Source organism: Pocillopora damicornis, chromosome 11, assembly GCF_964200805.1.
Source record: "Pocillopora damicornis chromosome 11, jaPocDami1.2, whole genome shotgun sequence".
Lineage (NCBI taxonomy): Eukaryota > Metazoa > Cnidaria > Anthozoa > Scleractinia > Pocilloporidae > Pocillopora > Pocillopora damicornis.
Window position 1 is genome coordinate 3886928 of NC_142680.1, and position 21101 is coordinate 3908028.

The window sequence follows — 21101 nt, forward strand, 5'->3', positions numbered from 1 at the left end:
TCAATCCATAGGTTGGAAATTGAAATAACTTACTTACTGGCCACTGAATCGTAAAAGAGGAATAATTTATATGCGATATTTTGAATTTTAATGCTGAATTCTAATCCTGAACCAATGAATAAAATGTGGTACAGAAGCAACCTTGAAGTGAGAATTAGTGCTCTTGACTGGGTAATGCGAGTTGTAACCCTTTCAGTAGCTATACATGCAGTTTGAAGTAATTTTCCACTTGTTATGTAAGGACAGCACAATTACACGATCAGTTGTATATAAAGTATGGCGTTTTCACAATTGCAGTTCCATCACAAGCTCCGAACAGCTTCAGCGTTACTGGAGTTAGTTCTACAATTATCAAAGCATCCTGGCAGTTGCCACCAGCTGACTCCAGACATGGAATAATTAGAGGTTTCAAATTGTTCTACAAAAATAGATGCTCTACAGGATCAACAACCACCTTGCCCATCAATATTGGATCAATATTAAGTACAGACGTCACTGGGCTTGAAAACAACACAGAATATGAATTTCAAGTGTTGGCCTTTACTTCAGCCGGCGATGGACCGATGAGTTCTCCCGTACTGCTGAAAACCTTGCGACATGGTAAGAATTCATAAAATATGCCAAATTCGTTTTGCATTAAGTTTGCATTTAGCAACAGTGAAAAAATTGATGAGCTGATTGAGAAATAAGAAAGCGTTGTTACGGAACTTTAAAGCTTCCTAAACAGTCCTCAACTTAGCCGAACCTTTTACCTGAATCTTTACTTTTCTCAAAGGCGTTAAGAGGGCCAAAAGCTAACAGTGGGAAGACTTTTATTAATTTAATCAACCCTCTTATACAGAAATTTGCTCTGACAAAGGCAAACGCTCGAAACGTCAGCTTTGAAACTCTTTACGGTGGCCAATTTAAGGTATCAACTCAGTTTATAATACTTAATAACCCTGTTATACTCTCCCACCGGTGCAGCACCACAGTTTCTTGAGAGGCTTACCCCTTTTATTCATTCCTCTCATGCAGAAACCCTGGGGCCCACCGATTGTGTAAAACCGTGGTTTGGGTTAGACCTGTAGCAAATAACCGGCCCTAAAACTTTATTGTATAAAAAACAATGGAGCTACGCTCTTGGCGGGAACATTGTAACGTTAATAAGTCGTATTTGATATTTTTAACATTTTTTTCAATGCGCAGGTTGTGTTGAGTTTTACCTTGGATTGGAAAATGGAGAAATTCCTGACAATAAAATAACTGCTTCTTCCGGACGAAGTTCCAACACGTCAGCCAAGAATGATCGACTGAACTACACACCCGGAAGCATCAAAATTAACAGGTTTCAAATGGTAATTTTTATATGGAGAGGTTGTACGTGATGTAACTAACTCTAGAGATTCCGCAAGCCAACCTCTTAAAGTGTGACCGAACACCCGACCGATTTCGGATACTTACAAAATTATTCCCTGCTCTGAGAGCTTGATTGGTAATAACTATGAACTTTCTCACGCTGCTCAACTACAGATAGAGAAATAACGAAACAAGTCAGACAAGTCGGGGTATTTTCCTTCATTATCATCAATTGACTCGAGGTTTTTATCAAAATCTTTCAAAATCATTCATTTATCGTACTCTTTTTTATTTAGAGAAAATTCACCTAACTTATCCATCGTCTAGCATTTCCGTAATAATTACTAGAAACAACTGAAATTTGAAATTTTTTGCTAAAACATTTACCTCCTTTAGAAAACATAAATGCGAGAAAGACTTCTATGTCTGACTGCTTTTTCTGTTAAGTTATACACCTGATAAACACTCGCTATACTGACTCCGCCATAACTTTGTATAACAAGATGAATCACACTCATTTTGATTAGTTTTTACTAATGTTCAATTTGAGGAGAGATTCCTCGTTGGCGTCCAGATTATCAATATTTAAGCAAATAAATGTTGCCGTGGGTCTCTTCAGTAATAACTCACATCAGTGTTACACTAGGCTGTGCTTCGTGTGGCACGTTCAATTGTTCTTACAACTTTCGTGTCCTCCACGAAGATGTGGAAAACTTGAACTTACGAATTGCATATTTCTGCCTATAAAGGTCTCAAATTAACGGTTGTGTAGGATAGAGTTGTCAACCATGTCCCAAATCCCAAAAGTTAACGTCTAAATCAAGGTTATTTACGGCCATCGGCTGACGGCGATTTCTAATGGTCAGAATATGCCAAAATTCGCCTTTTCAAATATATTGAGAGGGCAAATTCTAACTTTCGTGGTAAACTAGACAGGTTTTTAAGCAATCTGATGCAAATCCTTTGGCTTAACTATGCGAATCAAGTATTTTACAATGTTACAAAATATGCCTATTTTTCAATTTCCGAGACGTTGCGACGGTCCCTAAGGACTGGGAGATAATTATGGCCCCTAATGCAGTCAGAAATTTATTTCGAATCAAACCAAATCTAATTTAGTTCTTCCTTAGGTAAAGTCTTTCTGTTGACAGAGTTTCAGGCAAAATTATTTTTGACGCGAAATTGACCGGGTGGATGAGCTTTATGTTACAAAACCACTCAAGCAAAATAATCGTGATGGCATTCAGTGACACCCTCGAATAAGCACCCTTCCTTTCTTCCTTAATTAAATGGTAGGGATACGAGGAAAACTTGTTTCTTTTGCCTTTTTACCGATAACTTTTAAGATTAATTAATGATATCATGTATTATTACCTTGTTTTGTTGTTTGATTGTTTGTGTTTAGGAGTGGTATGCAGAATATATCAACTGTATTGTGTAGCAGAATTTGTAGGAGTCCATTATTCAGAGTGATTCGACTTCACTCTCTCTTGCCAAGTTTTACTTGCAAGCCATCACTTAAGCGAATGATATGAATACTATTTGATCTGCAATATTTGGAAGCCATTTTTTTACGTTTAATAGGGTACTTTATTTTCTTAGCTATGGGACTTTGCATCCGAACAGATAAGAGTGGTAAGCTGTCGGATTCAATATTCTGCCTCCGTGACTCTGTTGTCAAAGAGTAATGTTTAATTCATAAATTCAGTTTAGTACATGTCGAGACATGTACTCTCTTCATAATCGCATTTGGCTCACATTCCGGTACCAAGAAGTAGTTAAAAGGGTCAATGAACTGTCGCATTCGTGATTCTAGCTTGAAAGAATAATAAAACTAAGTCTTCCTATAAAAGGAAAAAATTGTTTCGTGAAAGCTTCACGGGAAGCTTGCCAAATATTAGAAACTTCCTGGCGCTGACTTAGCAACGGGGAAAATATGGCAACGATGTCTGAAAGACAGAGTTATGAGACACTTAACTATTTCTATCAATGGCGGACAAATGAATTCATTACTTTTACCTCCTAAATAAATAAATGGGGTACAAGATCGCAAACATACCGTGAAGTAGACGAAAAGAACCATTGAGTACTGAAGTATTTTCAGTAAAAAGTATAAATTACTTATGTCGCTTTTTGTGACTATGTTTTGTTTTTTCTTGCATAGTTAGTAATCGCTACATTTCTCGATGAATGATTCTAAATATTTACGGTGTCGTATGAAGCTCCTATGAAGCGTCAACGACTGACGTCACTGTAATTAGCTGACCAATTAGATGTCCATATTGACCGTGAGTTAAGATTTGTGATTCGCACTTGGACAGGAAATCCCCCCGGCACTAACCACCTTTATTAAACGAACGGACGTACATGCTAAACAGAACACAGTCTGATTGCTTCCAGTTATTAACTGAATAACATGCCCGGATTTGATCATAAGTTATATTTCCGTGTCGCTTTGCTTGCTTTGATTTTTGTCTTGGCCTCAGGTAAGCGAAGCTATGTCATTTTCATTATAATCGTTCATGATGCTTCTAAAAGATCCCATCTCGAGGAGATCCCCATGTGACTTAAATGAAAACTAAAAACGACTTTTAGCAGCAGACTGACCTGAAGTGAATTGGCCGTCCAAAGTGAATATTCGGTAGTCACTCTTGTGCCCTTGTTATAATTATAGTAATAAATGCGCGTAAATTAGAGTATGAATTTTGTTTCTATAGGAATATGTGTTGATTTGGATCTTGGAGTGGGAAATGGAACAATTCCTGACAATGAAATAACTGCTTCTTCAGAGCAAAGTGCCAACACACCAGCCAAGAATGGTCGACTGAACTACTCATCAGGATCATCATGGTGTGCAGGAACAAGTGACACCAACCCATATCTACAAATTGACCTACAGACACTTTATATCATTTGCGCTGTGTCCACTCAAGGGAATTCTCAAGGAGATCATTGGGTGAAGAACTACAAACTACAATTATCAATAGATGGTGAGAATTGGACGGACTATAAGGAAGGCGGAAAAGTTAAGGTATACGATGCGTTCTTTATTCAGAAAGTTTTCCGTAAGAACGGTAAGTTAACATATAATGAGTTTTATTATGGCATCAAATCTCCATAGCATGCAGGAATTCACTTCATTGTACAAACAGATGACAATACACTTGAATTGCTTGAGATACGAAAAAAATTCGCAATCCTTTTTCACCGCTGGAAAGCGGGTTTTAAGTCATTGTATTATATGGCTTACATGGTTTGCAGAAGCTGAACTCCTTTCCAAAATTTATCTCTCAAAGTGGCCACCCCTAAATTTTTATATGGTTTAGAAACAAACGATAGTGAATAATCAAGCTGAAGCTTGAGCAACTTAGGGACTGCTGTCATCCAGATGGGAGTATTACAATGTTATTACCCTACTGATAGGGACCATTTTTATAAAATGGCAAGCTGAATTCTTTTTATTTTGTGAAAGAATGATGAGCCTACCTTGCCTCCGGTCATCCGCACGTTTAAAAGTTGTCTTTCATTCAAAAAGAAGGGTGAGATGGCTTACTTACATTCGACATACTAGGAAGAGTTTCATGATTATTCGTCTCCTATTTTCTTGTCAACAAGGAATGTGCTAATCGGAAATGGTTATCTTACTTTTTAAGGGTTTTACAAGGAAATAATGATGGAAACTCAAGTGTTAAGCATGTTGTTTATGGAGTGTTCTCAAGATATTTGCGTTTCCTGCCACAAAATCACCAGGGCAGGGTGTGTATGAGAACAGAGGTGTTTGGAGCGAAACAAAAACCAAGTGAGTATAGAAGTAATCCGTAATGATGCATGTATATTATCAGACATCCCCTTAAATTGAAGGCCAGTCTAAGGTACTCTGCTTATCTTGAAACAAGTTTTTGAAATCCGCTGGCTGTGTTATTTTGGTGACGTGTTCTTGTAACTTGGATTCAAGTGGCTAAAATAAGACACACCTCTGTTCATGAACTTATCAAAAACACCAAGCCACTCATGAAAACCTTTTATACTTAGGCTCGATGTTGAATTCTGTGTCTATACTCACCTGGGGAACTTGATTCGCGTAGAAGGAAAATAGTTGATACGAGATTTCACTGAGTTTAAATCTATTGTTAGTGCTCAAACTCCATTTTGAACTTAAAACTTAAATCTTAGTTTGCATCTTGAATTAACTTTTGGTTTTAGTGTTTGACAGTATGTTGGTTTTCCTATGTAAGGTACATATAGCATCTTCCTTGCTTGTGCCATTGCATTGTCTTGCATTGTGGTTGTGTTGCTCATTATAATTTGTGGACTGATATGGCATCGGAGACGAGCTGTTCCTAGTGAAAGCAAAAAGCCTGAAGAGGAAGCTGGCGTCGATGGCTTCGACCGCTCACGTGATAAACAGCAACGTGATCAACTTGCTTCAGATCCTTGTTCATATGCGGAACCTAAACCCACGCCTCCGAACGGACAGTGTCATGTACCTAATGAGTACGAGTCCTTTGAGGAGGAAGCAGGGACCGCTGCCTATTACAATGTGACAATTCACGAAGAAAGCAATGAGAAACAAAATGAAGTTTATGAGGAAATAAGTCAATTCTACAACTGATTTTTTTTCATATTAACATAATAGGAGATAATAGTATTTTCGAGCGATCAAATATTTTCAGATACTAGAGTATGGATGGAATAATACGCTTGGGAAAGACTGTAATTGAGTAATTAAAGGTCATATAAGGAATAAAAATTATAACTAAGTGACGAAAATGTACACAAGGAACAAAATAGTTGTAGATTGTGGAATAAAATTTTTTGATAAGTTGTGTTGACTCACCGTCTCAGTTTTTTTTTAAAATTTTTTTCCAATATTATTTTTTCTCTGTTCACTTTTCATGAGATAGCATTTCCCTTTGATTTCAAAAACTTGACATCAACCACAAAACTGCATTCATTCAATGTATTGTTTGCTTCGGAGCTTCACCTGATAAATATTTACCGTCCATCAACTTATCATGTTTTAACAATGTCCAGCGCTGAGTACGCAGGATATTGACTTCATTTTCTTAGATATGGAACTTCGCAAGACCGGGGAGGGGTAAAATGTTCTCCATGGCCATCCTTCCCTTAGTAGCATTTCAATTTTTAAAGGCAGCTTTTTAAAAGTCTCTTGTGGTCTCTCAGTCGACTTAAACAATAACAGGTTATTAAGAACTCTCTTGCAGCTTAATAACTAATTCAACGAGCTAATAAGACATTAAAAAATTATTGTACCATAAAGAAGAGAACATTGCTTCTATAAATATAAGTTTGTACCGTTAAAATAAAAACATTTACTTAAATCATTAATTGCACATATGGAGACGTGGAAGAGTTTTCTCGCAAAAGTTTAATTTGATAGCCTCGTTAAATTTTAACTGCTCTCCCCTGTGTATAAGAACATGTTTCCTGACGCTTCAACACACTTCTTAGTGGCAAAGAAGCCACATCAACGTAAGCTGCTTATGAAAACAAACTGCTGCGAGCTTTAAACAGAAACTCGGCTGAATTATGCGGAAATATGAGTTACAGCGCAAGCTTGCTGGGAAGTATCAATTAATTCTTCCTCAGTCATTCGCTGCCATCTTGTTTAATACGGAACGATAATACCTGAACTGGGACTATGCTTGTTTCGCTGCCACCACGGACGATACTGCTATGCTAAGACGAAGTAAGATATGGAGTGAACAAAGACATCTTTCTTCCGATGAACTCTCTGTTCTAAACGGCTAGTCAAGCAAAACAATCGTGATAGCATTCCGTGACATCCTCGAATAGGCACCCCCTCCCCCTCCCCCTCCCTCCTTCCTTTCTTTCTTAGTTAAATGGTAGGGATACGGGAAAAACCTGTTTCTATTGCAACTTTACCGATAACTTTTAAAACTTCAATTACAGCTGATTCTGTACAGCCCCTCGATTGAGCGCTTTTCTTCCAGTAAGCGCCCTTCCTTGAAGCTGTACTTGGGGTAATCATAATTTATTTCCTTGATTGTTTTCTCATTCTTTTACGGTATCATGTTTCATTACCTTGTTTTGTTGTTTGTTTGTTTTTGTTTTTGAATGGTATGCAGGATATATCAAATGTGCTGTGTAGCGAGATCTGTAGGAGCCATTATGCAGAGTGATTCGACTTGCAAACCAACACTTTTTCTTCTTTTTTACGTTTGACGGGGTACTTTATTATCTTAGACATAGGACTTTGCATGCGCGTTTGATGCGAGCACCACCGCAGTGGGAACCACGCGTATGACTTTTTAAACCGAACTTTTTACCTTATATGGAGAATATTGAGCAGGACCCAATTGTTCGAGGTAGATAATACTATCCAGTGGATAAGTCTCTATTTGGTAAATAGCGAATTACGTTTTGTTATCACTTTTCCACTGGTTTATTTGTTAAGATGGAGTTATCCGCCCTTTATTATGACTTTAATATGACTATCCTTTAGCTTGTAACACTTCGAGATATTGCATTAGTCCTTAAGTCTAACTGTTCATCCCGTTCCCGCCTTTAAAATCACAGTTAGTCATAGAATACCAAGCTAGATCCAGTTTTTCAGTTGTTTTAGTACTACTTGTACCAAAGCAGTACTAGTATTGCTTGCTAAGTATTGTCACGGAAGTACACGAATTCAGAATAATTGAACTGAAAGATGCTGAAATATGAGCTACAGCCTACAGCATTCTGGGAAATATGAACAAACGTAAATACTCGGCCAACGAAGTGACAGATTGTTTTGCTTGAACTGCGGACGATATTGCCACAAATTTAAACAAAGCCAAGTTTAAAGAGTAAGGAAACAAAGACATCTCTTTTCGGATAAGATTCCTGTCACAAAAGACCGGTCAAGCAAAACGATCGTGATACACGCATACCGTGACAAACTCAATCGAAACACATGGCGCAATTTTATCTTTGTTTCCGGGTAGCTTTTCTCGCTGTATTTCTTCCTTTGACCTCAGGTGAGCGCTATATCTTTTCAGTTCTATAAGAAAGGTTTATTTTTATTTTAATTTTACTATTTACATTCAGATTTCTTTCAGTTTTGAGTTCTGTAGCCTCAGGCTTTCTCTCACGGTCGCGGCTTAATTGTCAATGCAGATAGGATCTATCGGAATTCGCCTATTTATTTATTTACTCTTTAAATATCATCTTTAAACAAATGGTACATTTTTAATCTATCCACTTTATATCAAGCTCAATTTGGAAGCATGGAGAAATAAACAAAAGTGAAATTAAACCATAAATTATGCAGCAAATAGAAAGACGGTTCTGAATCTGTCGTGATTAAACGAAACTACAGGGTCGTGACATTTGTTTCAATTTCAGGCGAAATAACTTTTTGGAAATTAATTTCTGATATACAATTCAGTGGAAACATTTCCGTTTATTCTAAAACAAAGCTAGAGAGACTTCCATCAACGGCAGTACTATTCTAAAACAAAGCTGGAGAAATTTCCATCAACGGCGGTACTATCCTAAATCAAAGCTAGAGAAATTTCCATCAACGGCGGTACTATTCGTAAACAAAGATAGTTCCTGAGATAGTCTGTAGTTTTTGACATTGTTTCTTTCATCAAAGAAATCTAAAGAACTGTATTCTTAATGAAGTATGGATGAATCACTGTGGATTATGCCAATAACTGGCAATTTCCAGCATAAATCAGTTAACTCAGTTAGGGCAGTTGGATCGATCTGCCTGTACGTTTCTGTCTACCAGAAACTGTGCATCTACACCAAAAGTCTACTTCTCTTTGCTCTAAGTACAGTATAAAAACCCAATTCTCTCGTAAGTTTAATATGACAGTTTATCTACTTTTCTTAAAAAGTTGCTTCAATTACCCTTCAGTGCACCACAACAGTTTCTCTAGAAACTAAAATCTTTCCTTATTTTCTCTAAGATGGACACCTTCAGAAATGACATCCAATGTATTTCCATGCTGCAATTTGATCAGATCCACAGGCATGACTAGTCAACAGTCCTATTACACAGTCCAATTACACAGTCCAATTACAAGCATAACATGTACACTGTCCTATAAGTGTTCAAATACAGCTGGTAAAAACCAATCACATGTGAAAATGTTGTTATAGTTTTGATTGATATTTTTGTAATTAGGCCAGTCCATCTGTGACATGGACCTTTTATTAGAGGTATTCAGTAGATAGATCAAAGGATTCATGTACTTCTCACATTCAACCATTATGCTCATGACAATAATTACTAAGACTTTGCCATAATGCAAAGGTAAATTTTGTTTCTGTAGGGGCCTGTGTTGATTTAGATCTTGGAATGGGAAGTGGAGCAATCTCAGACAGTGAGATAGCTGCCTCCTCTGAACAGAGTGCCAACACACCAGCCAGGAATGGTCGATTTAACTTTACATCAGGCTCATCATGGTGCGCAGGAACAAATGACACTAACCCATACCTACAGATTGATCTAAGGACACTTCATATCATCTGTGCTGTGTCCACCCAAGGGAATTCTCAAGCAGATCAGTGGGTGAAGACCTACACCCTACAATTATCCACAGATGGGATGACTTGGACAGACTATAAGGAATTAGGTGGACAGGCTAAGGTATGCCACATGGGCTGGTTGAGAATTATATTATATCTTTTCTCAATCAGTGTCCCTGAGTTTTGATGATATGGATGAATTTATTACAAATTGGCCACTAAAGGAGTTATAGGTATGCAGACAATTATTTGTTTGTTGATTATTGTTTTTTGATTATTGATTCATTTATTTGATTATTTGTTCAAAAAGTATTCTCCTCACCCTTACCAAACCTGGTGATATGGGCCATATACGGTCCAAGTATGGAAATGGTATGGCATAAACTATGGCCCATATATGGGTAGTATATGGCTTTAGTATGGGCTATTGATTCCATATCAAAACCATATATGCCACTGTCTTCATTCAGTTTTGATTCTATTGTATTTAACTATGGGATTGCTACGTATTTGGCACAGTTCCATAGATTTCCCATAGTATCTGGTATGGGAATGATATGGATCAGCCCCATACCAATACCATATGATCCCTGACCCTTTTGTATGGGAATGCTATGTTTTTGGCACAGTTCCATATAATTCCCATATCATCCACGCATACTAGCATCTGATATGGGAATGTAACATATGTTTTGTGAAGTCTCATACAATTCCCATATCATTCATTGATACTGCAGCATCTGATATGGGAATGCTACGAATTTCTAAAAGTTCCATACAATTCCCATATCATCTAGTAATGATCGAGTTCATGCTTTTCTGATTACAGTCCCATAGCAAAACCATATGATCAATGCATCTCCCCAAAAACTATGGAGATTCTATGGCACAGATTTTTCCTTAAGGACGTACCCAGTGGTGCCTGCATGCTTATGGAATGTGGGGAGGAAATATAATGCTCATGCAGTCCTGAGATCAAAATGTACCAGCAGTCAATCTCAAAATTATTACAATGCTCAAAATTATTTGTGTTTAAGGTTTTCTTCAAAACAGAGCTTACTCACTGATACCTGAAACCTCTTACTATTTTCAAAAGTAACTTATTTGTGGTTACCTTGAACTCCAACTATTCTAACAATTTTTCCTCAAAGTATTTGAGATATCAGGAGCCTTCAGAACATGGAAACAGGAACCACAGTTTTGCATTCTTTGCATATATTTAATACATTAGACAATCAAAAAAATACTTAATATACTCTCCACACAAATTCTATACCCTGTCCTCAATGGATATTACATACTTAACAAACTGTCAACAAAACTAGCAACTATGAAGAAAAATGTTTGGGTCGTGTCTCTTGTAAAACATTGAAGAATTGCAAAATATAATTATTTAATTGATATAATAATTAAATACAACATAAGGCATGTCACACTGTAACAGTAGTTATTACTGCAGCAAAATTGCATTGTCCTGAACTGAAAATCACTTCAAAAACCCAATGGTCTAATTGTGTGGGAACCTAAATAAAGCAAGACAATGAAATCACATCAACTGTGTCCTTTTACTCAAATCACAGCCATTACTCTTGTCTGGTTCTTGGTGGCCGCCTTGCTTCTACACATTTCATGTTGATTTTTTTTACAATCTGGCTTGGTGTGGGGACATCTTTATTGAACTTGGAGCAAACCTTGCCTGAAGGAAGATTACAAAAATTACATCTGTTTAAAGTTTGCTTTGAATTAGGAATTGGCAGAGTGAAGCATGTTCTCAAACCTGTAACTTATTTATGCATTATCAGTAAATTAAGATGCCTGGTTCCACATTTGTATTGTGTTTTCATTTAAAAACTTGGATTTTTGATGCATTAAGAAAGAAAAGAAAGAGACTATAAAGCCAAAAGGTGAAAGGTAGGAGCCAAACTTGTGAAATATTGAGTGCTACAGCAAAAAAGGTTCCTAGTCTAGAGCCATTTCTTGAGCTCCCCATTCGACTGGGTTCACATTAGGCAATGGCCTTACACTGATTGAAACAAATAATTAGAAATCTATACTTTCATCAAAAGTTTTAAAAAGTGAAGTTTTTATTGTGGATCTGTGAGTATAGCAGCTTTTGAAAAAACATTTACTTGTGTGAATGGGTCAAAATGTATTAACTCCACTAAAAATACTCTTCTGTCAGTTCAACATACAGATATCAGTTGTAAAAACCTTTTAAAAAGTAAAACTTTAATCTTAAATCAACTGCATGACTCTACCTTTTCATAAAAAGGCATACTGTATCTGCATTTAGTTAAACCTACCAATAAGAGCTTGAATGATAAGGGGGTTTAATGGCTGATGGCTACTTCCATTCTTGCTCTTTTTTTCATTCCCCATTGCAGAAGAGGCAGCAAGTATTTCTTTGTTAAAAAATATATCTATGGCAGCATTGATGTAGCCCACCCAATGCTTAAATGCGGAGCAATATGCCCGCTGGTGGGAGTACCAGTATACCCCTGATCCCTCCATTACTTCAACCATCTGTAAATAAAAAACAACAACAGTTGTACAGTTAATTTGTAACACTGCAGTCCTAAGTGAAGCTCTAACAGGTACTTAGGCTAGCTTGGTTGGACTGAAGAGAAATACTTTCCCTTGGTCTGTATGCAACAATCTAGAGAAAACATATTTTTTAGTCCTCTCCAGCCACTCCTTTCAGTCCTTATTATATGAAGTTGTTATTCTTATCAACCAGTGGTCAAAGAAACAACTAAGAAAGCTTGACTGAGATGTGTGGTAGCAGTCAGATGTAAAGTGAGCAATCCAGATTGTGCAATTTAATTTATCTTGATGGCATGCAGAACAGACAAATAATGAATTACCTTATACTAGACAGCCAATGCTGCGTCCAGAATGCCAGCCACTGGTCTGTTTTTTACCACCTCCTCAACTGTCTTTGCCTTTACTGCAAGACAACATAAAAATTTAAGTTGTCAAACTTCTTGTTACGACACATTTTTTAACAATATTTAAATTGTGCTTACCTACTTCAAACACTTAAAACCATTGGAGGATATTAAATACATTAAGTCAAACTTGATTTAAACGTTGAATTCAAGAAACTACCATCAGATATTTTCTTAATGTAACAGTAGGCTCAAATAAAAGCTGGTCTGCTAGGTAAAATTTTAGTGAACAGCCCTGGCATTTATTTGTGTTAACTTTGATTATGACATTTATTTGTAGTTCTGTGTGTATTTGAATCTGATCTTATGTGACTGATAGAACTTACAAAAGAAATGTGTGCAGTACAACAATATAATTATTGCTAAATTGCTCTGATGTTAACCAGAGACAAAATTAATGACTTTTAGATAGGAAGTCATTATATAATTTAAAAAGACTTACGTGCAATGTTAAGCCTCTTGTATAGTTTTTCTAGTCGCTTTCTCAAAGCTTCATTTTCCAGTTTCTGTTGCTTGCAACAGCTGGCACTGGAGCCAAAGTCTGTTGCATCACACTCCTCATCATTTTCATTTTCACTGCTGTCAGTCATAACCAAAGTACTCTGGAAATGCAAGCCCCTTCTTGGTTCAGAGGTGTTCTTTGATAAAGTATTTTTCCTTGCTGGAGTTTCATTTGTTTGGCGAGTTGTACATGGTGTTGGATGCATTGACTGAGTGTGTCTTCTAGGAGTTTCATCTGTGTGGTGAGCTGGTGTTGTTGGACGATTTGACCGGGCACATGTATTTATTCTTGCTGGAGTATTAACTGCTTTTGGAGCTGGTGTTGTGGGGTCAGCTGATGGCTGATGGTTTGCTTGGTGATCCGCATGTGGTAATGGAGGCAAGGCTTGGTGGGATGGTGAAGTCAGATGTGTTGAAGGTCTGTTTGCTCGGTGAAGTGGTTCAGGTCTGAAGGAAGTGTTTAAAGGGGAAACAATTGTAAGTTCTGAGTTGGTGGAGGACCATCTCTTTGTTGCTTGGGCTTTCCTTGCCTCTAGTAGAAATTTTTGCCTTGTTTGTTCTTCATCTTTTTTCTGTTTCTTTTCTTCCTTTTCTTTTTCCTTTTGTTGCATCTCTCTACCACTCTGTGATTGAACTTTTGTCTTTTTCTTCTTTTTCTGTTGATCTGCAAAGTCCTTAGGATTCTTTCTCTTTTGTTGGACTTTTGGATCTTGAGTGGTTTTTGTTGTTTTCTCTTTGTTCTTTTTAGCCTTCTCTAGTTGCAGTCTTTCCCTCATGAGCTCATTCTTGTCAACTGTGAAGAGATTTTGGAAACAGTGATTTTTTATAAAACTAACATGTAATACATAATACTACTTTGCTCACTTTCATATGATTTTTACATGTTGATTGTTACAAAGACACACTTGAGTTTTGCTTGCTAGCACTGTATTTAATCTATTTATTTAATAACACTTGTACACGACAATTACTGTTCCTAAGATGACTGAAACCTGCGGCTCCTTTAATATTAAAAGAATGAAATAGAGATGGCCCTCTTTGGAAAGCAAAGTATTGACTTCTGGTCGCACTTATAAGCGCAGTAAAATGGAACTTACCTCCTTTCTGTAGCACCTTGGCATCATAAAATTGGCCATTTGGAAGCCAAAGGGCGCTTACAATATCACCAGCTTGAATTTCCTCTTCTTCATCGGGAAAGATGTGCCGAATTTCGTCTTCACCTAACACCCTTAAGTTGCCATCATCCTCGTAGTCTACAAGGTACCAAGTCTCTGTGAAATAGATGTTTACATGTAATAAGTTTCGATTGAGTTCTTACTATGTAAACTAAAAAAGGTTTTTTGAAAAAATGCAAGCTTATTGAGTACTCATCGTCTCTATTTTAGACGAATAATAAAGCCCAAGTGCACGAGGCCAACCTACAACAATACTGCATGCATGTATACTTTCGTATCCACAACTTTCTCACTTCAACTTACCTTCTCTTAAACGTGCTGGAACGCTTCTTTTTCTTGAATTTCGTTCGGCCATTGTTAGTTGTCCTTTGGAACTATTACTTAAAGCACAAAAGGTGAAAACTACAACAAAAATTCTGATCGAAGAGCAAGCTTACTCGTTCACGTTGGAATGTAAAATCAAAAAGTGCGCTTTTGCATGACGCGTTCGTCGCTAGATTGTTATTGGCTGCAAAAGCCCACGTGATCCGGTAGAAAATCGAGGACGCATGCGCTTTAGGTTCTCTTAAGACAGGATCCTGGGAACGAGATCGATGGTTTCAAAACAAACATGGCTGACGATGGTAAGAAACTACGGGGGCGCTATAAAGAATATATGCGTCATCATAATCCGTACAAATTCAAACCAGCACGATAAGCAGCTCGTAGAAGAAGTGGTAGAATTAAACTCCTTAAAGCTGACAAGAATCCTTGTCCAACTATTGGTCAGAGCGGTAACAACGACCAGGAGTTCGACAGTCGTGGAATGTGTGACGACTCTTATATCTGTTATTGTGATGTTAACAGTTCTGTATCTAGCGGTGAGCAAATGCAAGACACATTAGGAAAAATATATTCTGAATCAGAGGAGATGCTTGACGTCAGCCTAAGTGAAAGCGAACTGTTGGACTGCACGAATACTCCGTATGAACGTTTTGTCACGGAAGATGATGCTTGCTCCCAAACTTTTAGCGACTATGAAGACCACGAGGACCTTGAATTGGAATTAAAACAATGCGAACCAGAACCCGATTGTGCCCTTTATTCAGGCGCTCCGCTCACAAGCAGTTCGAGTATTGTTCTGTTGTTATCGTTTGTAATGAAGCACAAGCTTACACGGGAAGCATTTAATGATTTGCTTTCAGTAACTGAGGCTCACTGCCCACGGCCGAACAACTGCAAAACGTCAGTGAAAACGCTGTTGGAATTTGTAAGTCAAGCAAAGGAAGACATTCAGAAGCACTGCTATTGTGGTTACTGTAAGGCCTATTTCGGCAAAGGCACAGGCAACTGCAACATTTGTGGTCGAAGCATTTCTAAAGCTGATGGATTCTTTATTGAAATGCCCATTGAAAAGCAGCTACAAACTTTTTTCACGGGTAAGCTTAAGTTTTTTTTCGCACTTTAAATAGGGAGCGATCTACCTGCTGTAGATTTTTATCTAGCCATGACCATGGCCCTTTTTATTCCTTTAGATCCTGAATTTGTCCAAGGCCTAGGGTACCGATTTCAGCGAGTAAAAAGAGATGACGAGGACTAACAGAACATCTCTAAAAGATGACTTCTATGCAATTGGTGCACTGAAGAAAGAAAATCTACCAATGCTGACTATGAAGATGACCTTCTTTTATTTCTTGGTGTTGAATCAATTTCTGACGTCACATTTTTCTCAAGGCTCCAAATTGGAGAAGCAGTGTTCCACTCAAGAGAATACAAGAGAGTTTCTAGAAGAAATAATAACACCATTGCTTACCAGCAGGGAGACAGTATATGTTATGGGTACATTGAAACATTCTTTTCTGTCAGAAATAATCCAAGAGTGGCTTGTGGGGCTGTCATTGCTCCTATGTCAATGTCTGGTCAGCATGTATGCAAAAGCCATGAAGGTCTGGGAAGCCCAATAAGCCACATTGTCTGTCTCCACGAGCCAAACAAGAACCAGTTCACAGTTGTCCCTCTCAAACACATTATTGACATATGTGTTTATATCAAGTTTTCAGACTGTGATGTGAGTTATGCAGCACATTTCCCAAACCATATTGAAAAAGACTAAAACTTATTCTTGGCTTTCCCTCAGTCACAAGTGTAGTAATCCTAAATTCACCTTGACTGTGATACCAAAAACTGATCAACAAAGACATTTTTTTTTCCTTGATGTTTTAACGCCTTCACAGTAGTTACTATTTCTCCATTATTATGTATTGAACACAGGTGAAGAGAGTGTTTCAGCTGAAGTTGGAACATGAATGGTTAACAAAAAATGTGATTCTCATAGTTATGGTTGATCATAGAATTTCAAATCATCTCTTACACCTCTTATAGATGTGAGACATGGATTGTTCACCAATAAAAAAAATTCTTTTTAAACAATTTAAGACACTTGTCTTACATGCTTGGTTCTTTGAAATTTGATGTAGGCCTCTTCAACCCAACCAGTGGCCTGTTAATTCATATCTCCACAAAAGTTTTGCTTTGGTCTCACAGTTTTCTATGAGAGCATCATATGGAAACTCTATGGGATAAAATTTCACTGTGGGCCTTTGGCCCCATAGAATTCCCATAGAAATTAATCATATGGAAACTCTATGGGAGTCAATTTCTTTTGGAGCTTTTATAATTAAACTCAATCATACAGATTGAATTTTATAAAAAAATTATATGGGGAGTCTATGGGACTTGAAAAAATGATATCAGCTGATATGGGAAATCTACGAAATATTGAACAGTAGACATCCCGTATCATTCCCATAGAAGATGTAGAGCAAGCAAATGTGATGCTGGTATGGGATACATATGGAAATTGTGTTCCCATAGCTTTCCCATACAATGGATAGCATCAGCTTTTCTTCCCATACATTTTCCATACATTAAATTGTGGCAAAATTGAGCCCCATGTCAGTTCCATATCTTCACCTAACCTTCCCATACCATTCCCAGATATGGGTCATATATGGCCCATGTTTTTCCATATCATTCCCATACTTTTTCTCTGGTAAGGGCATGCTCAGCAAATATCATAAATTTTGAGTAAATATTTTTCATTCATCAAATGATATTTTGCATGCCCAAATTGGTGGTCAAAGCTGCAGAAAGAGTACCAAGTAGAATTAGACTGGGAATCTAACAAATTGTTTTGAACTACGTCTTTCAAACAAATATTTATGGTGTGAAATAGCTTGTCAAAGGAGTGCTGAACAAATGATGTAGAAATTAGATAGAGTTCACCTTTGAAGGTCAGTGTGCTATTTTTTATAATACACTGGTCAAATTATGATTTATTCGTGTATACTTAGTTACTCTATCCATATGGACCTCTTCCATAAATGTTAGGCCTTATTCCTACACCTATATTTATATTTTTCTGTTTGTGTGAAGATTAATTTAGCCACCTAGCCTGACCATTGTGACAACAGTAAAAGTATTTCTTGTCTTAGAACAAGACGTAAAGTAATGATGATTACTTTCAGCACGATGGAGTTAAAATTATAGTTACATTGTATAATCTACCTGGAACTCTTTGATGAGATATGATTATTTTTTAAGGCTTTAGAGGGAAATAAGGATAGAAACTCAAATGTCAAACACGTTCTATATGGAGTGTTAACAAGATATTTGCGATTCCTACCACAAACACACCAGGCTGAGGTGTGTATGAGAACAGAGGTGTTTGGAGTGCAACAGAAACCAAGTAAGTTTAAGAACTTTTGTGTGATCTGATCCTTGCATTTGTTAATCTATGAACAAAGGTTCCAAACCTAGTGATTTGTTATTAACTGTTATTTTTGAAAGTAGCTTTCATGATACAAAACACTCTTTGAGCACTTGAGGAAAATAAACCAGCTTATCACTTAAGCAATTCCAGGTGACTGGATGCACCAATTTCTGCTTCTTATATAGTGGTGGATAGTTTTATTGTCTGACCCTTTAGGGTTATGAGCAGAGGATTTTAGGAAAAGTTCCAATCTACCACAAACTCCTTGGTAACATTGCATGGGTGCATAGAGTTCCTCAAAGTAAGAAAAGTTAGGAATCCATTCTGAGCAATCACTTTATATGACCAGCATAGCCCATTATTTTATGACAGCTGTTTGCAACATTCATTTTACTATTTTGTAAACAGTTATGGCTTCATGACTTTTTTTCCATTCCTTTTTCCTGTATTTTTGTAATGATATTCTTCAGATTGTTTAGAAGTGTATTCAATTAATTACACTGAAAAACATCCATGCAATATGGCACGATGTGGAGGTTAACTTTAAAATTGTTACCTTGCAGCATGTGATTCACAGGCAATTGGTTTGGCTAGTGGTGGTAGAATTCCAGATGACAGCTTCTCAGCCAGTTCAATATTTAAAGCCAGATATGCAGCTAAATATGGTCGTCTTAATGGAAGAGGGGCATGGGAACCTAGGACTACTACTGATCCTGATGACTACCTACAAATTGACCTTCTCTATGAGTATGTTATCTGTGCTGTTGCGACTCAAGGAAATCCACCAACCCAATCTGTAGGTGCTCAAGAATGGACCACAGAGTACAAACTAAGATTTTCTCTCCATGGTACTCCTTTTTTCCCTTATAAAGAAAATAAAATTGACAAGGTTGGTATGTCATGCTGTTATATACAATTATTCATAAGAGCCAAAATTAAAACCTGTGGTACAAAATTAAAGCTACTCACAAGAACAACAAATTTGCTCATATATGTTATAGAATATCAACAATATTCACCAATGCTAACATTACTCATAATATAACTATGTTGCTTACAAACCATATTGACATTACTTTCAAGAATTAATAGTGACAGTTTTTTAACAATTACATGTACATGTACATGATCAATATGGAGTACACACACCCAAAAGCATATAGTTTATTAGTTAAATATGCACTTTCATAAGAGTACGAGTGTACAAAGATGTAGCAAACACTGACTAATTCTAACTATTCAATCACACTTTTTAAAAAAATTACCACAAAATGTAAAGATAGAGAATAAAATTGTTGCGATCTCTCTGATAGTCATTATCTAACTTGTGGTATTCCTCAAGGTACAATCCTTGGTCCTCTTCAAAAGACTTGCTGAATTATCTCAAGCTCTTTAGTTTTTAACCTATGATGTATGCAGACAATGGGCTGCACATTACAGCTAGATTCTCATGTTGTGTTCTTTTTCCAAGTTACAGATTTTTATTTTACAAATTACAGATTTTCACTGATTTGCAAATTGCAGATTTTAATTTGATCTCATTTCCCAAATAACAGTAAACTATAACCAATGCCAAGTTTCAATACATCACTATCACCTTTTGTATAACAGGCTTTTCCAGGAAATTCAGGAAAAACTGACACAGTGAAAAACAGTCTAAAGGAATTTGCAAGTGCAAAGTTTATACGCTTTCTGCCAACAAAGTATAATAGGTTCAAGGTTCTGAGGGTGGAGGCTTATGGAATACTTTTGTCCAAAGGTATTTATTTGCTCTCATTTTTGTCCCCCTGGTACAAAATGAAGTCACAATAAGTAAATATAAGGGAAATTAAGGCAGGATTGGGTAATTTACATTTATGAGGGCATTGTTATTGATGAATATCAAAAGTAAATGTCGGAGATGGCTGTGAAATATTGTCAGATGTTATCAACAAAGTCGTGAAGTCTAAATCATAAAGAACATCATGGGGAAAGTATGGTTAATGGACAAACAAAGTCATCACTCCAGGTGATCCTCCACACTGCTGTTAATCAATATAGACTGCCTATTAGGTTTACCATGGTGGTTAATGACATGTTCCTTTTTGAACTTCCCATCAATTATCATCTGTGAATTCAAGCATACACCTCTTGTTGTTAATACAGTTCCATCAAAACCTCCCACTGCCTTCCAGTTGACTGCGAGCTCTTCTGCCAGCATCACAGCTTCTTGGCAGTTACCACCAGTCTTTGCCAGACATGGAAACATTGCAGGGTTTAAATTGTTTTACAAAAAGAAAGGTTCTGCTGGGTCAGCAACAACCTTGACTATTAGCGATGGAGCAACATTAAATAGAACTGTCAGTGGGCTTAATAAGTACACAGAATATGAATTTCAAGTTTTGGCCTTCACTTCTGATGGTGATGGACCGAAAAGTTTAGCGAAAGTGAAAAGAACAATGGAAGATGGTATGTGAACCATATTTTCTGAATTTGGATCTGCATTACAGGTTTATTGGATACCAATCTCATAATGAGAAGGCTAAACAATTGAATAGTTTAGAATAAATTGATTACTTTAGTTTACCAAACCACGACAGCATTTATATTCATGTGGCAAGTTGTGATAGAAGTTTTGAAAAATTTTTACAGCAAATAAAACTAATAGAAAACACTACTGCTCAATTGCAGCTCCTTCACAACCTCCATCTAACTTCAATGTCACTCCAACCTCCTCTACTGGTTTAACAGCATCATGGCAACTACCACCAGCAAACTCCAGGAATGGAATAATTAAAGGATTCAAATTGTTTTACAAAAGGAAAGACTCGTCAGGCTCAGGCACCATTCTTTTTATCAACAGTGAATCAGCTTTAAACAAAAATGTCAATGGGCTTAATGAGTACA

General features: G+C 37.0%; 3 protein-coding genes and 1 pseudogene across 5 annotated transcripts in view; 3 read left to right on the top strand and 1 right to left on the bottom strand.

Annotated features, from left to right (window-relative positions):
- LOC113678973 (protein sidekick-1) overlaps positions 1-21101 on the top strand; it is a 32879-nt gene that overhangs the window by 3678 nt on the left and 8100 nt on the right. Inside the window, exons 7-15 of the mRNA XM_089188388.1 lie at positions 298-600; positions 1189-1263; positions 2538-2543; positions 9738-9961; positions 18047-18191; positions 18779-19104; positions 19827-19974; positions 20361-20663; positions 20886-21096. Of these exons, the coding sequence (XP_089044514.1) occupies positions 298-600; positions 1189-1263; positions 2538-2543; positions 9738-9961; positions 18047-18191; positions 18779-19104; positions 19827-19974; positions 20361-20663; positions 20886-21096 (1741 nt within the window). The remainder of the gene's footprint in view (positions 1-297; positions 601-1188; positions 1264-2537; positions 2544-9737; positions 9962-18046; positions 18192-18778; positions 19105-19826; positions 19975-20360; positions 20664-20885; positions 21097-21101) is intronic.
- LOC113678978 (discoidin domain-containing receptor 2) lies at positions 3615-6168 on the top strand. The gene is made up of 4 exons (XM_089186933.1): positions 3615-3824; positions 4056-4368; positions 4992-5137; positions 5574-6168. The coding sequence occupies exons 1-4, from the start codon at positions 3755-3757 to the stop codon at positions 5948-5950; spliced, it is 906 nt and encodes a 301-aa protein (XP_089043059.1). The 5' UTR covers positions 3615-3754; the 3' UTR covers positions 5951-6168.
- On the bottom strand, positions 12243-14962 carry LOC113684479 (uncharacterized). 2 transcript variants are annotated; one of them, XR_016180955.1, is made up of 5 exons: positions 14768-14962; positions 14387-14560; positions 13231-14082; positions 12705-12782; positions 12243-12363 (listed from the first exon to the last, which is right to left on the bottom strand). XR_016180955.1 is itself a non-coding variant. In XM_089186926.1 (5 exons), the coding sequence occupies exons 1-4, from the start codon at positions 14817-14819 to the stop codon at positions 12711-12713; spliced, it is 1155 nt and encodes a 384-aa protein (XP_089043052.1). In that variant the 5' UTR covers positions 14820-14962; the 3' UTR covers positions 12243-12363; positions 12705-12710. The 2 variants fall into 2 exon arrangements, 1 of the variants encoding a protein (XP_089043052.1); XM_089186926.1 differs by having other exon boundaries at positions 12705-12787.
- LOC149037078 (uncharacterized) lies at positions 15066-16700 on the top strand (annotated as a pseudogene). The gene is made up of 2 exons (XR_016180969.1): positions 15066-15882; positions 15979-16700. The product of XR_016180969.1 is annotated as an uncharacterized LOC149037078 (transcript).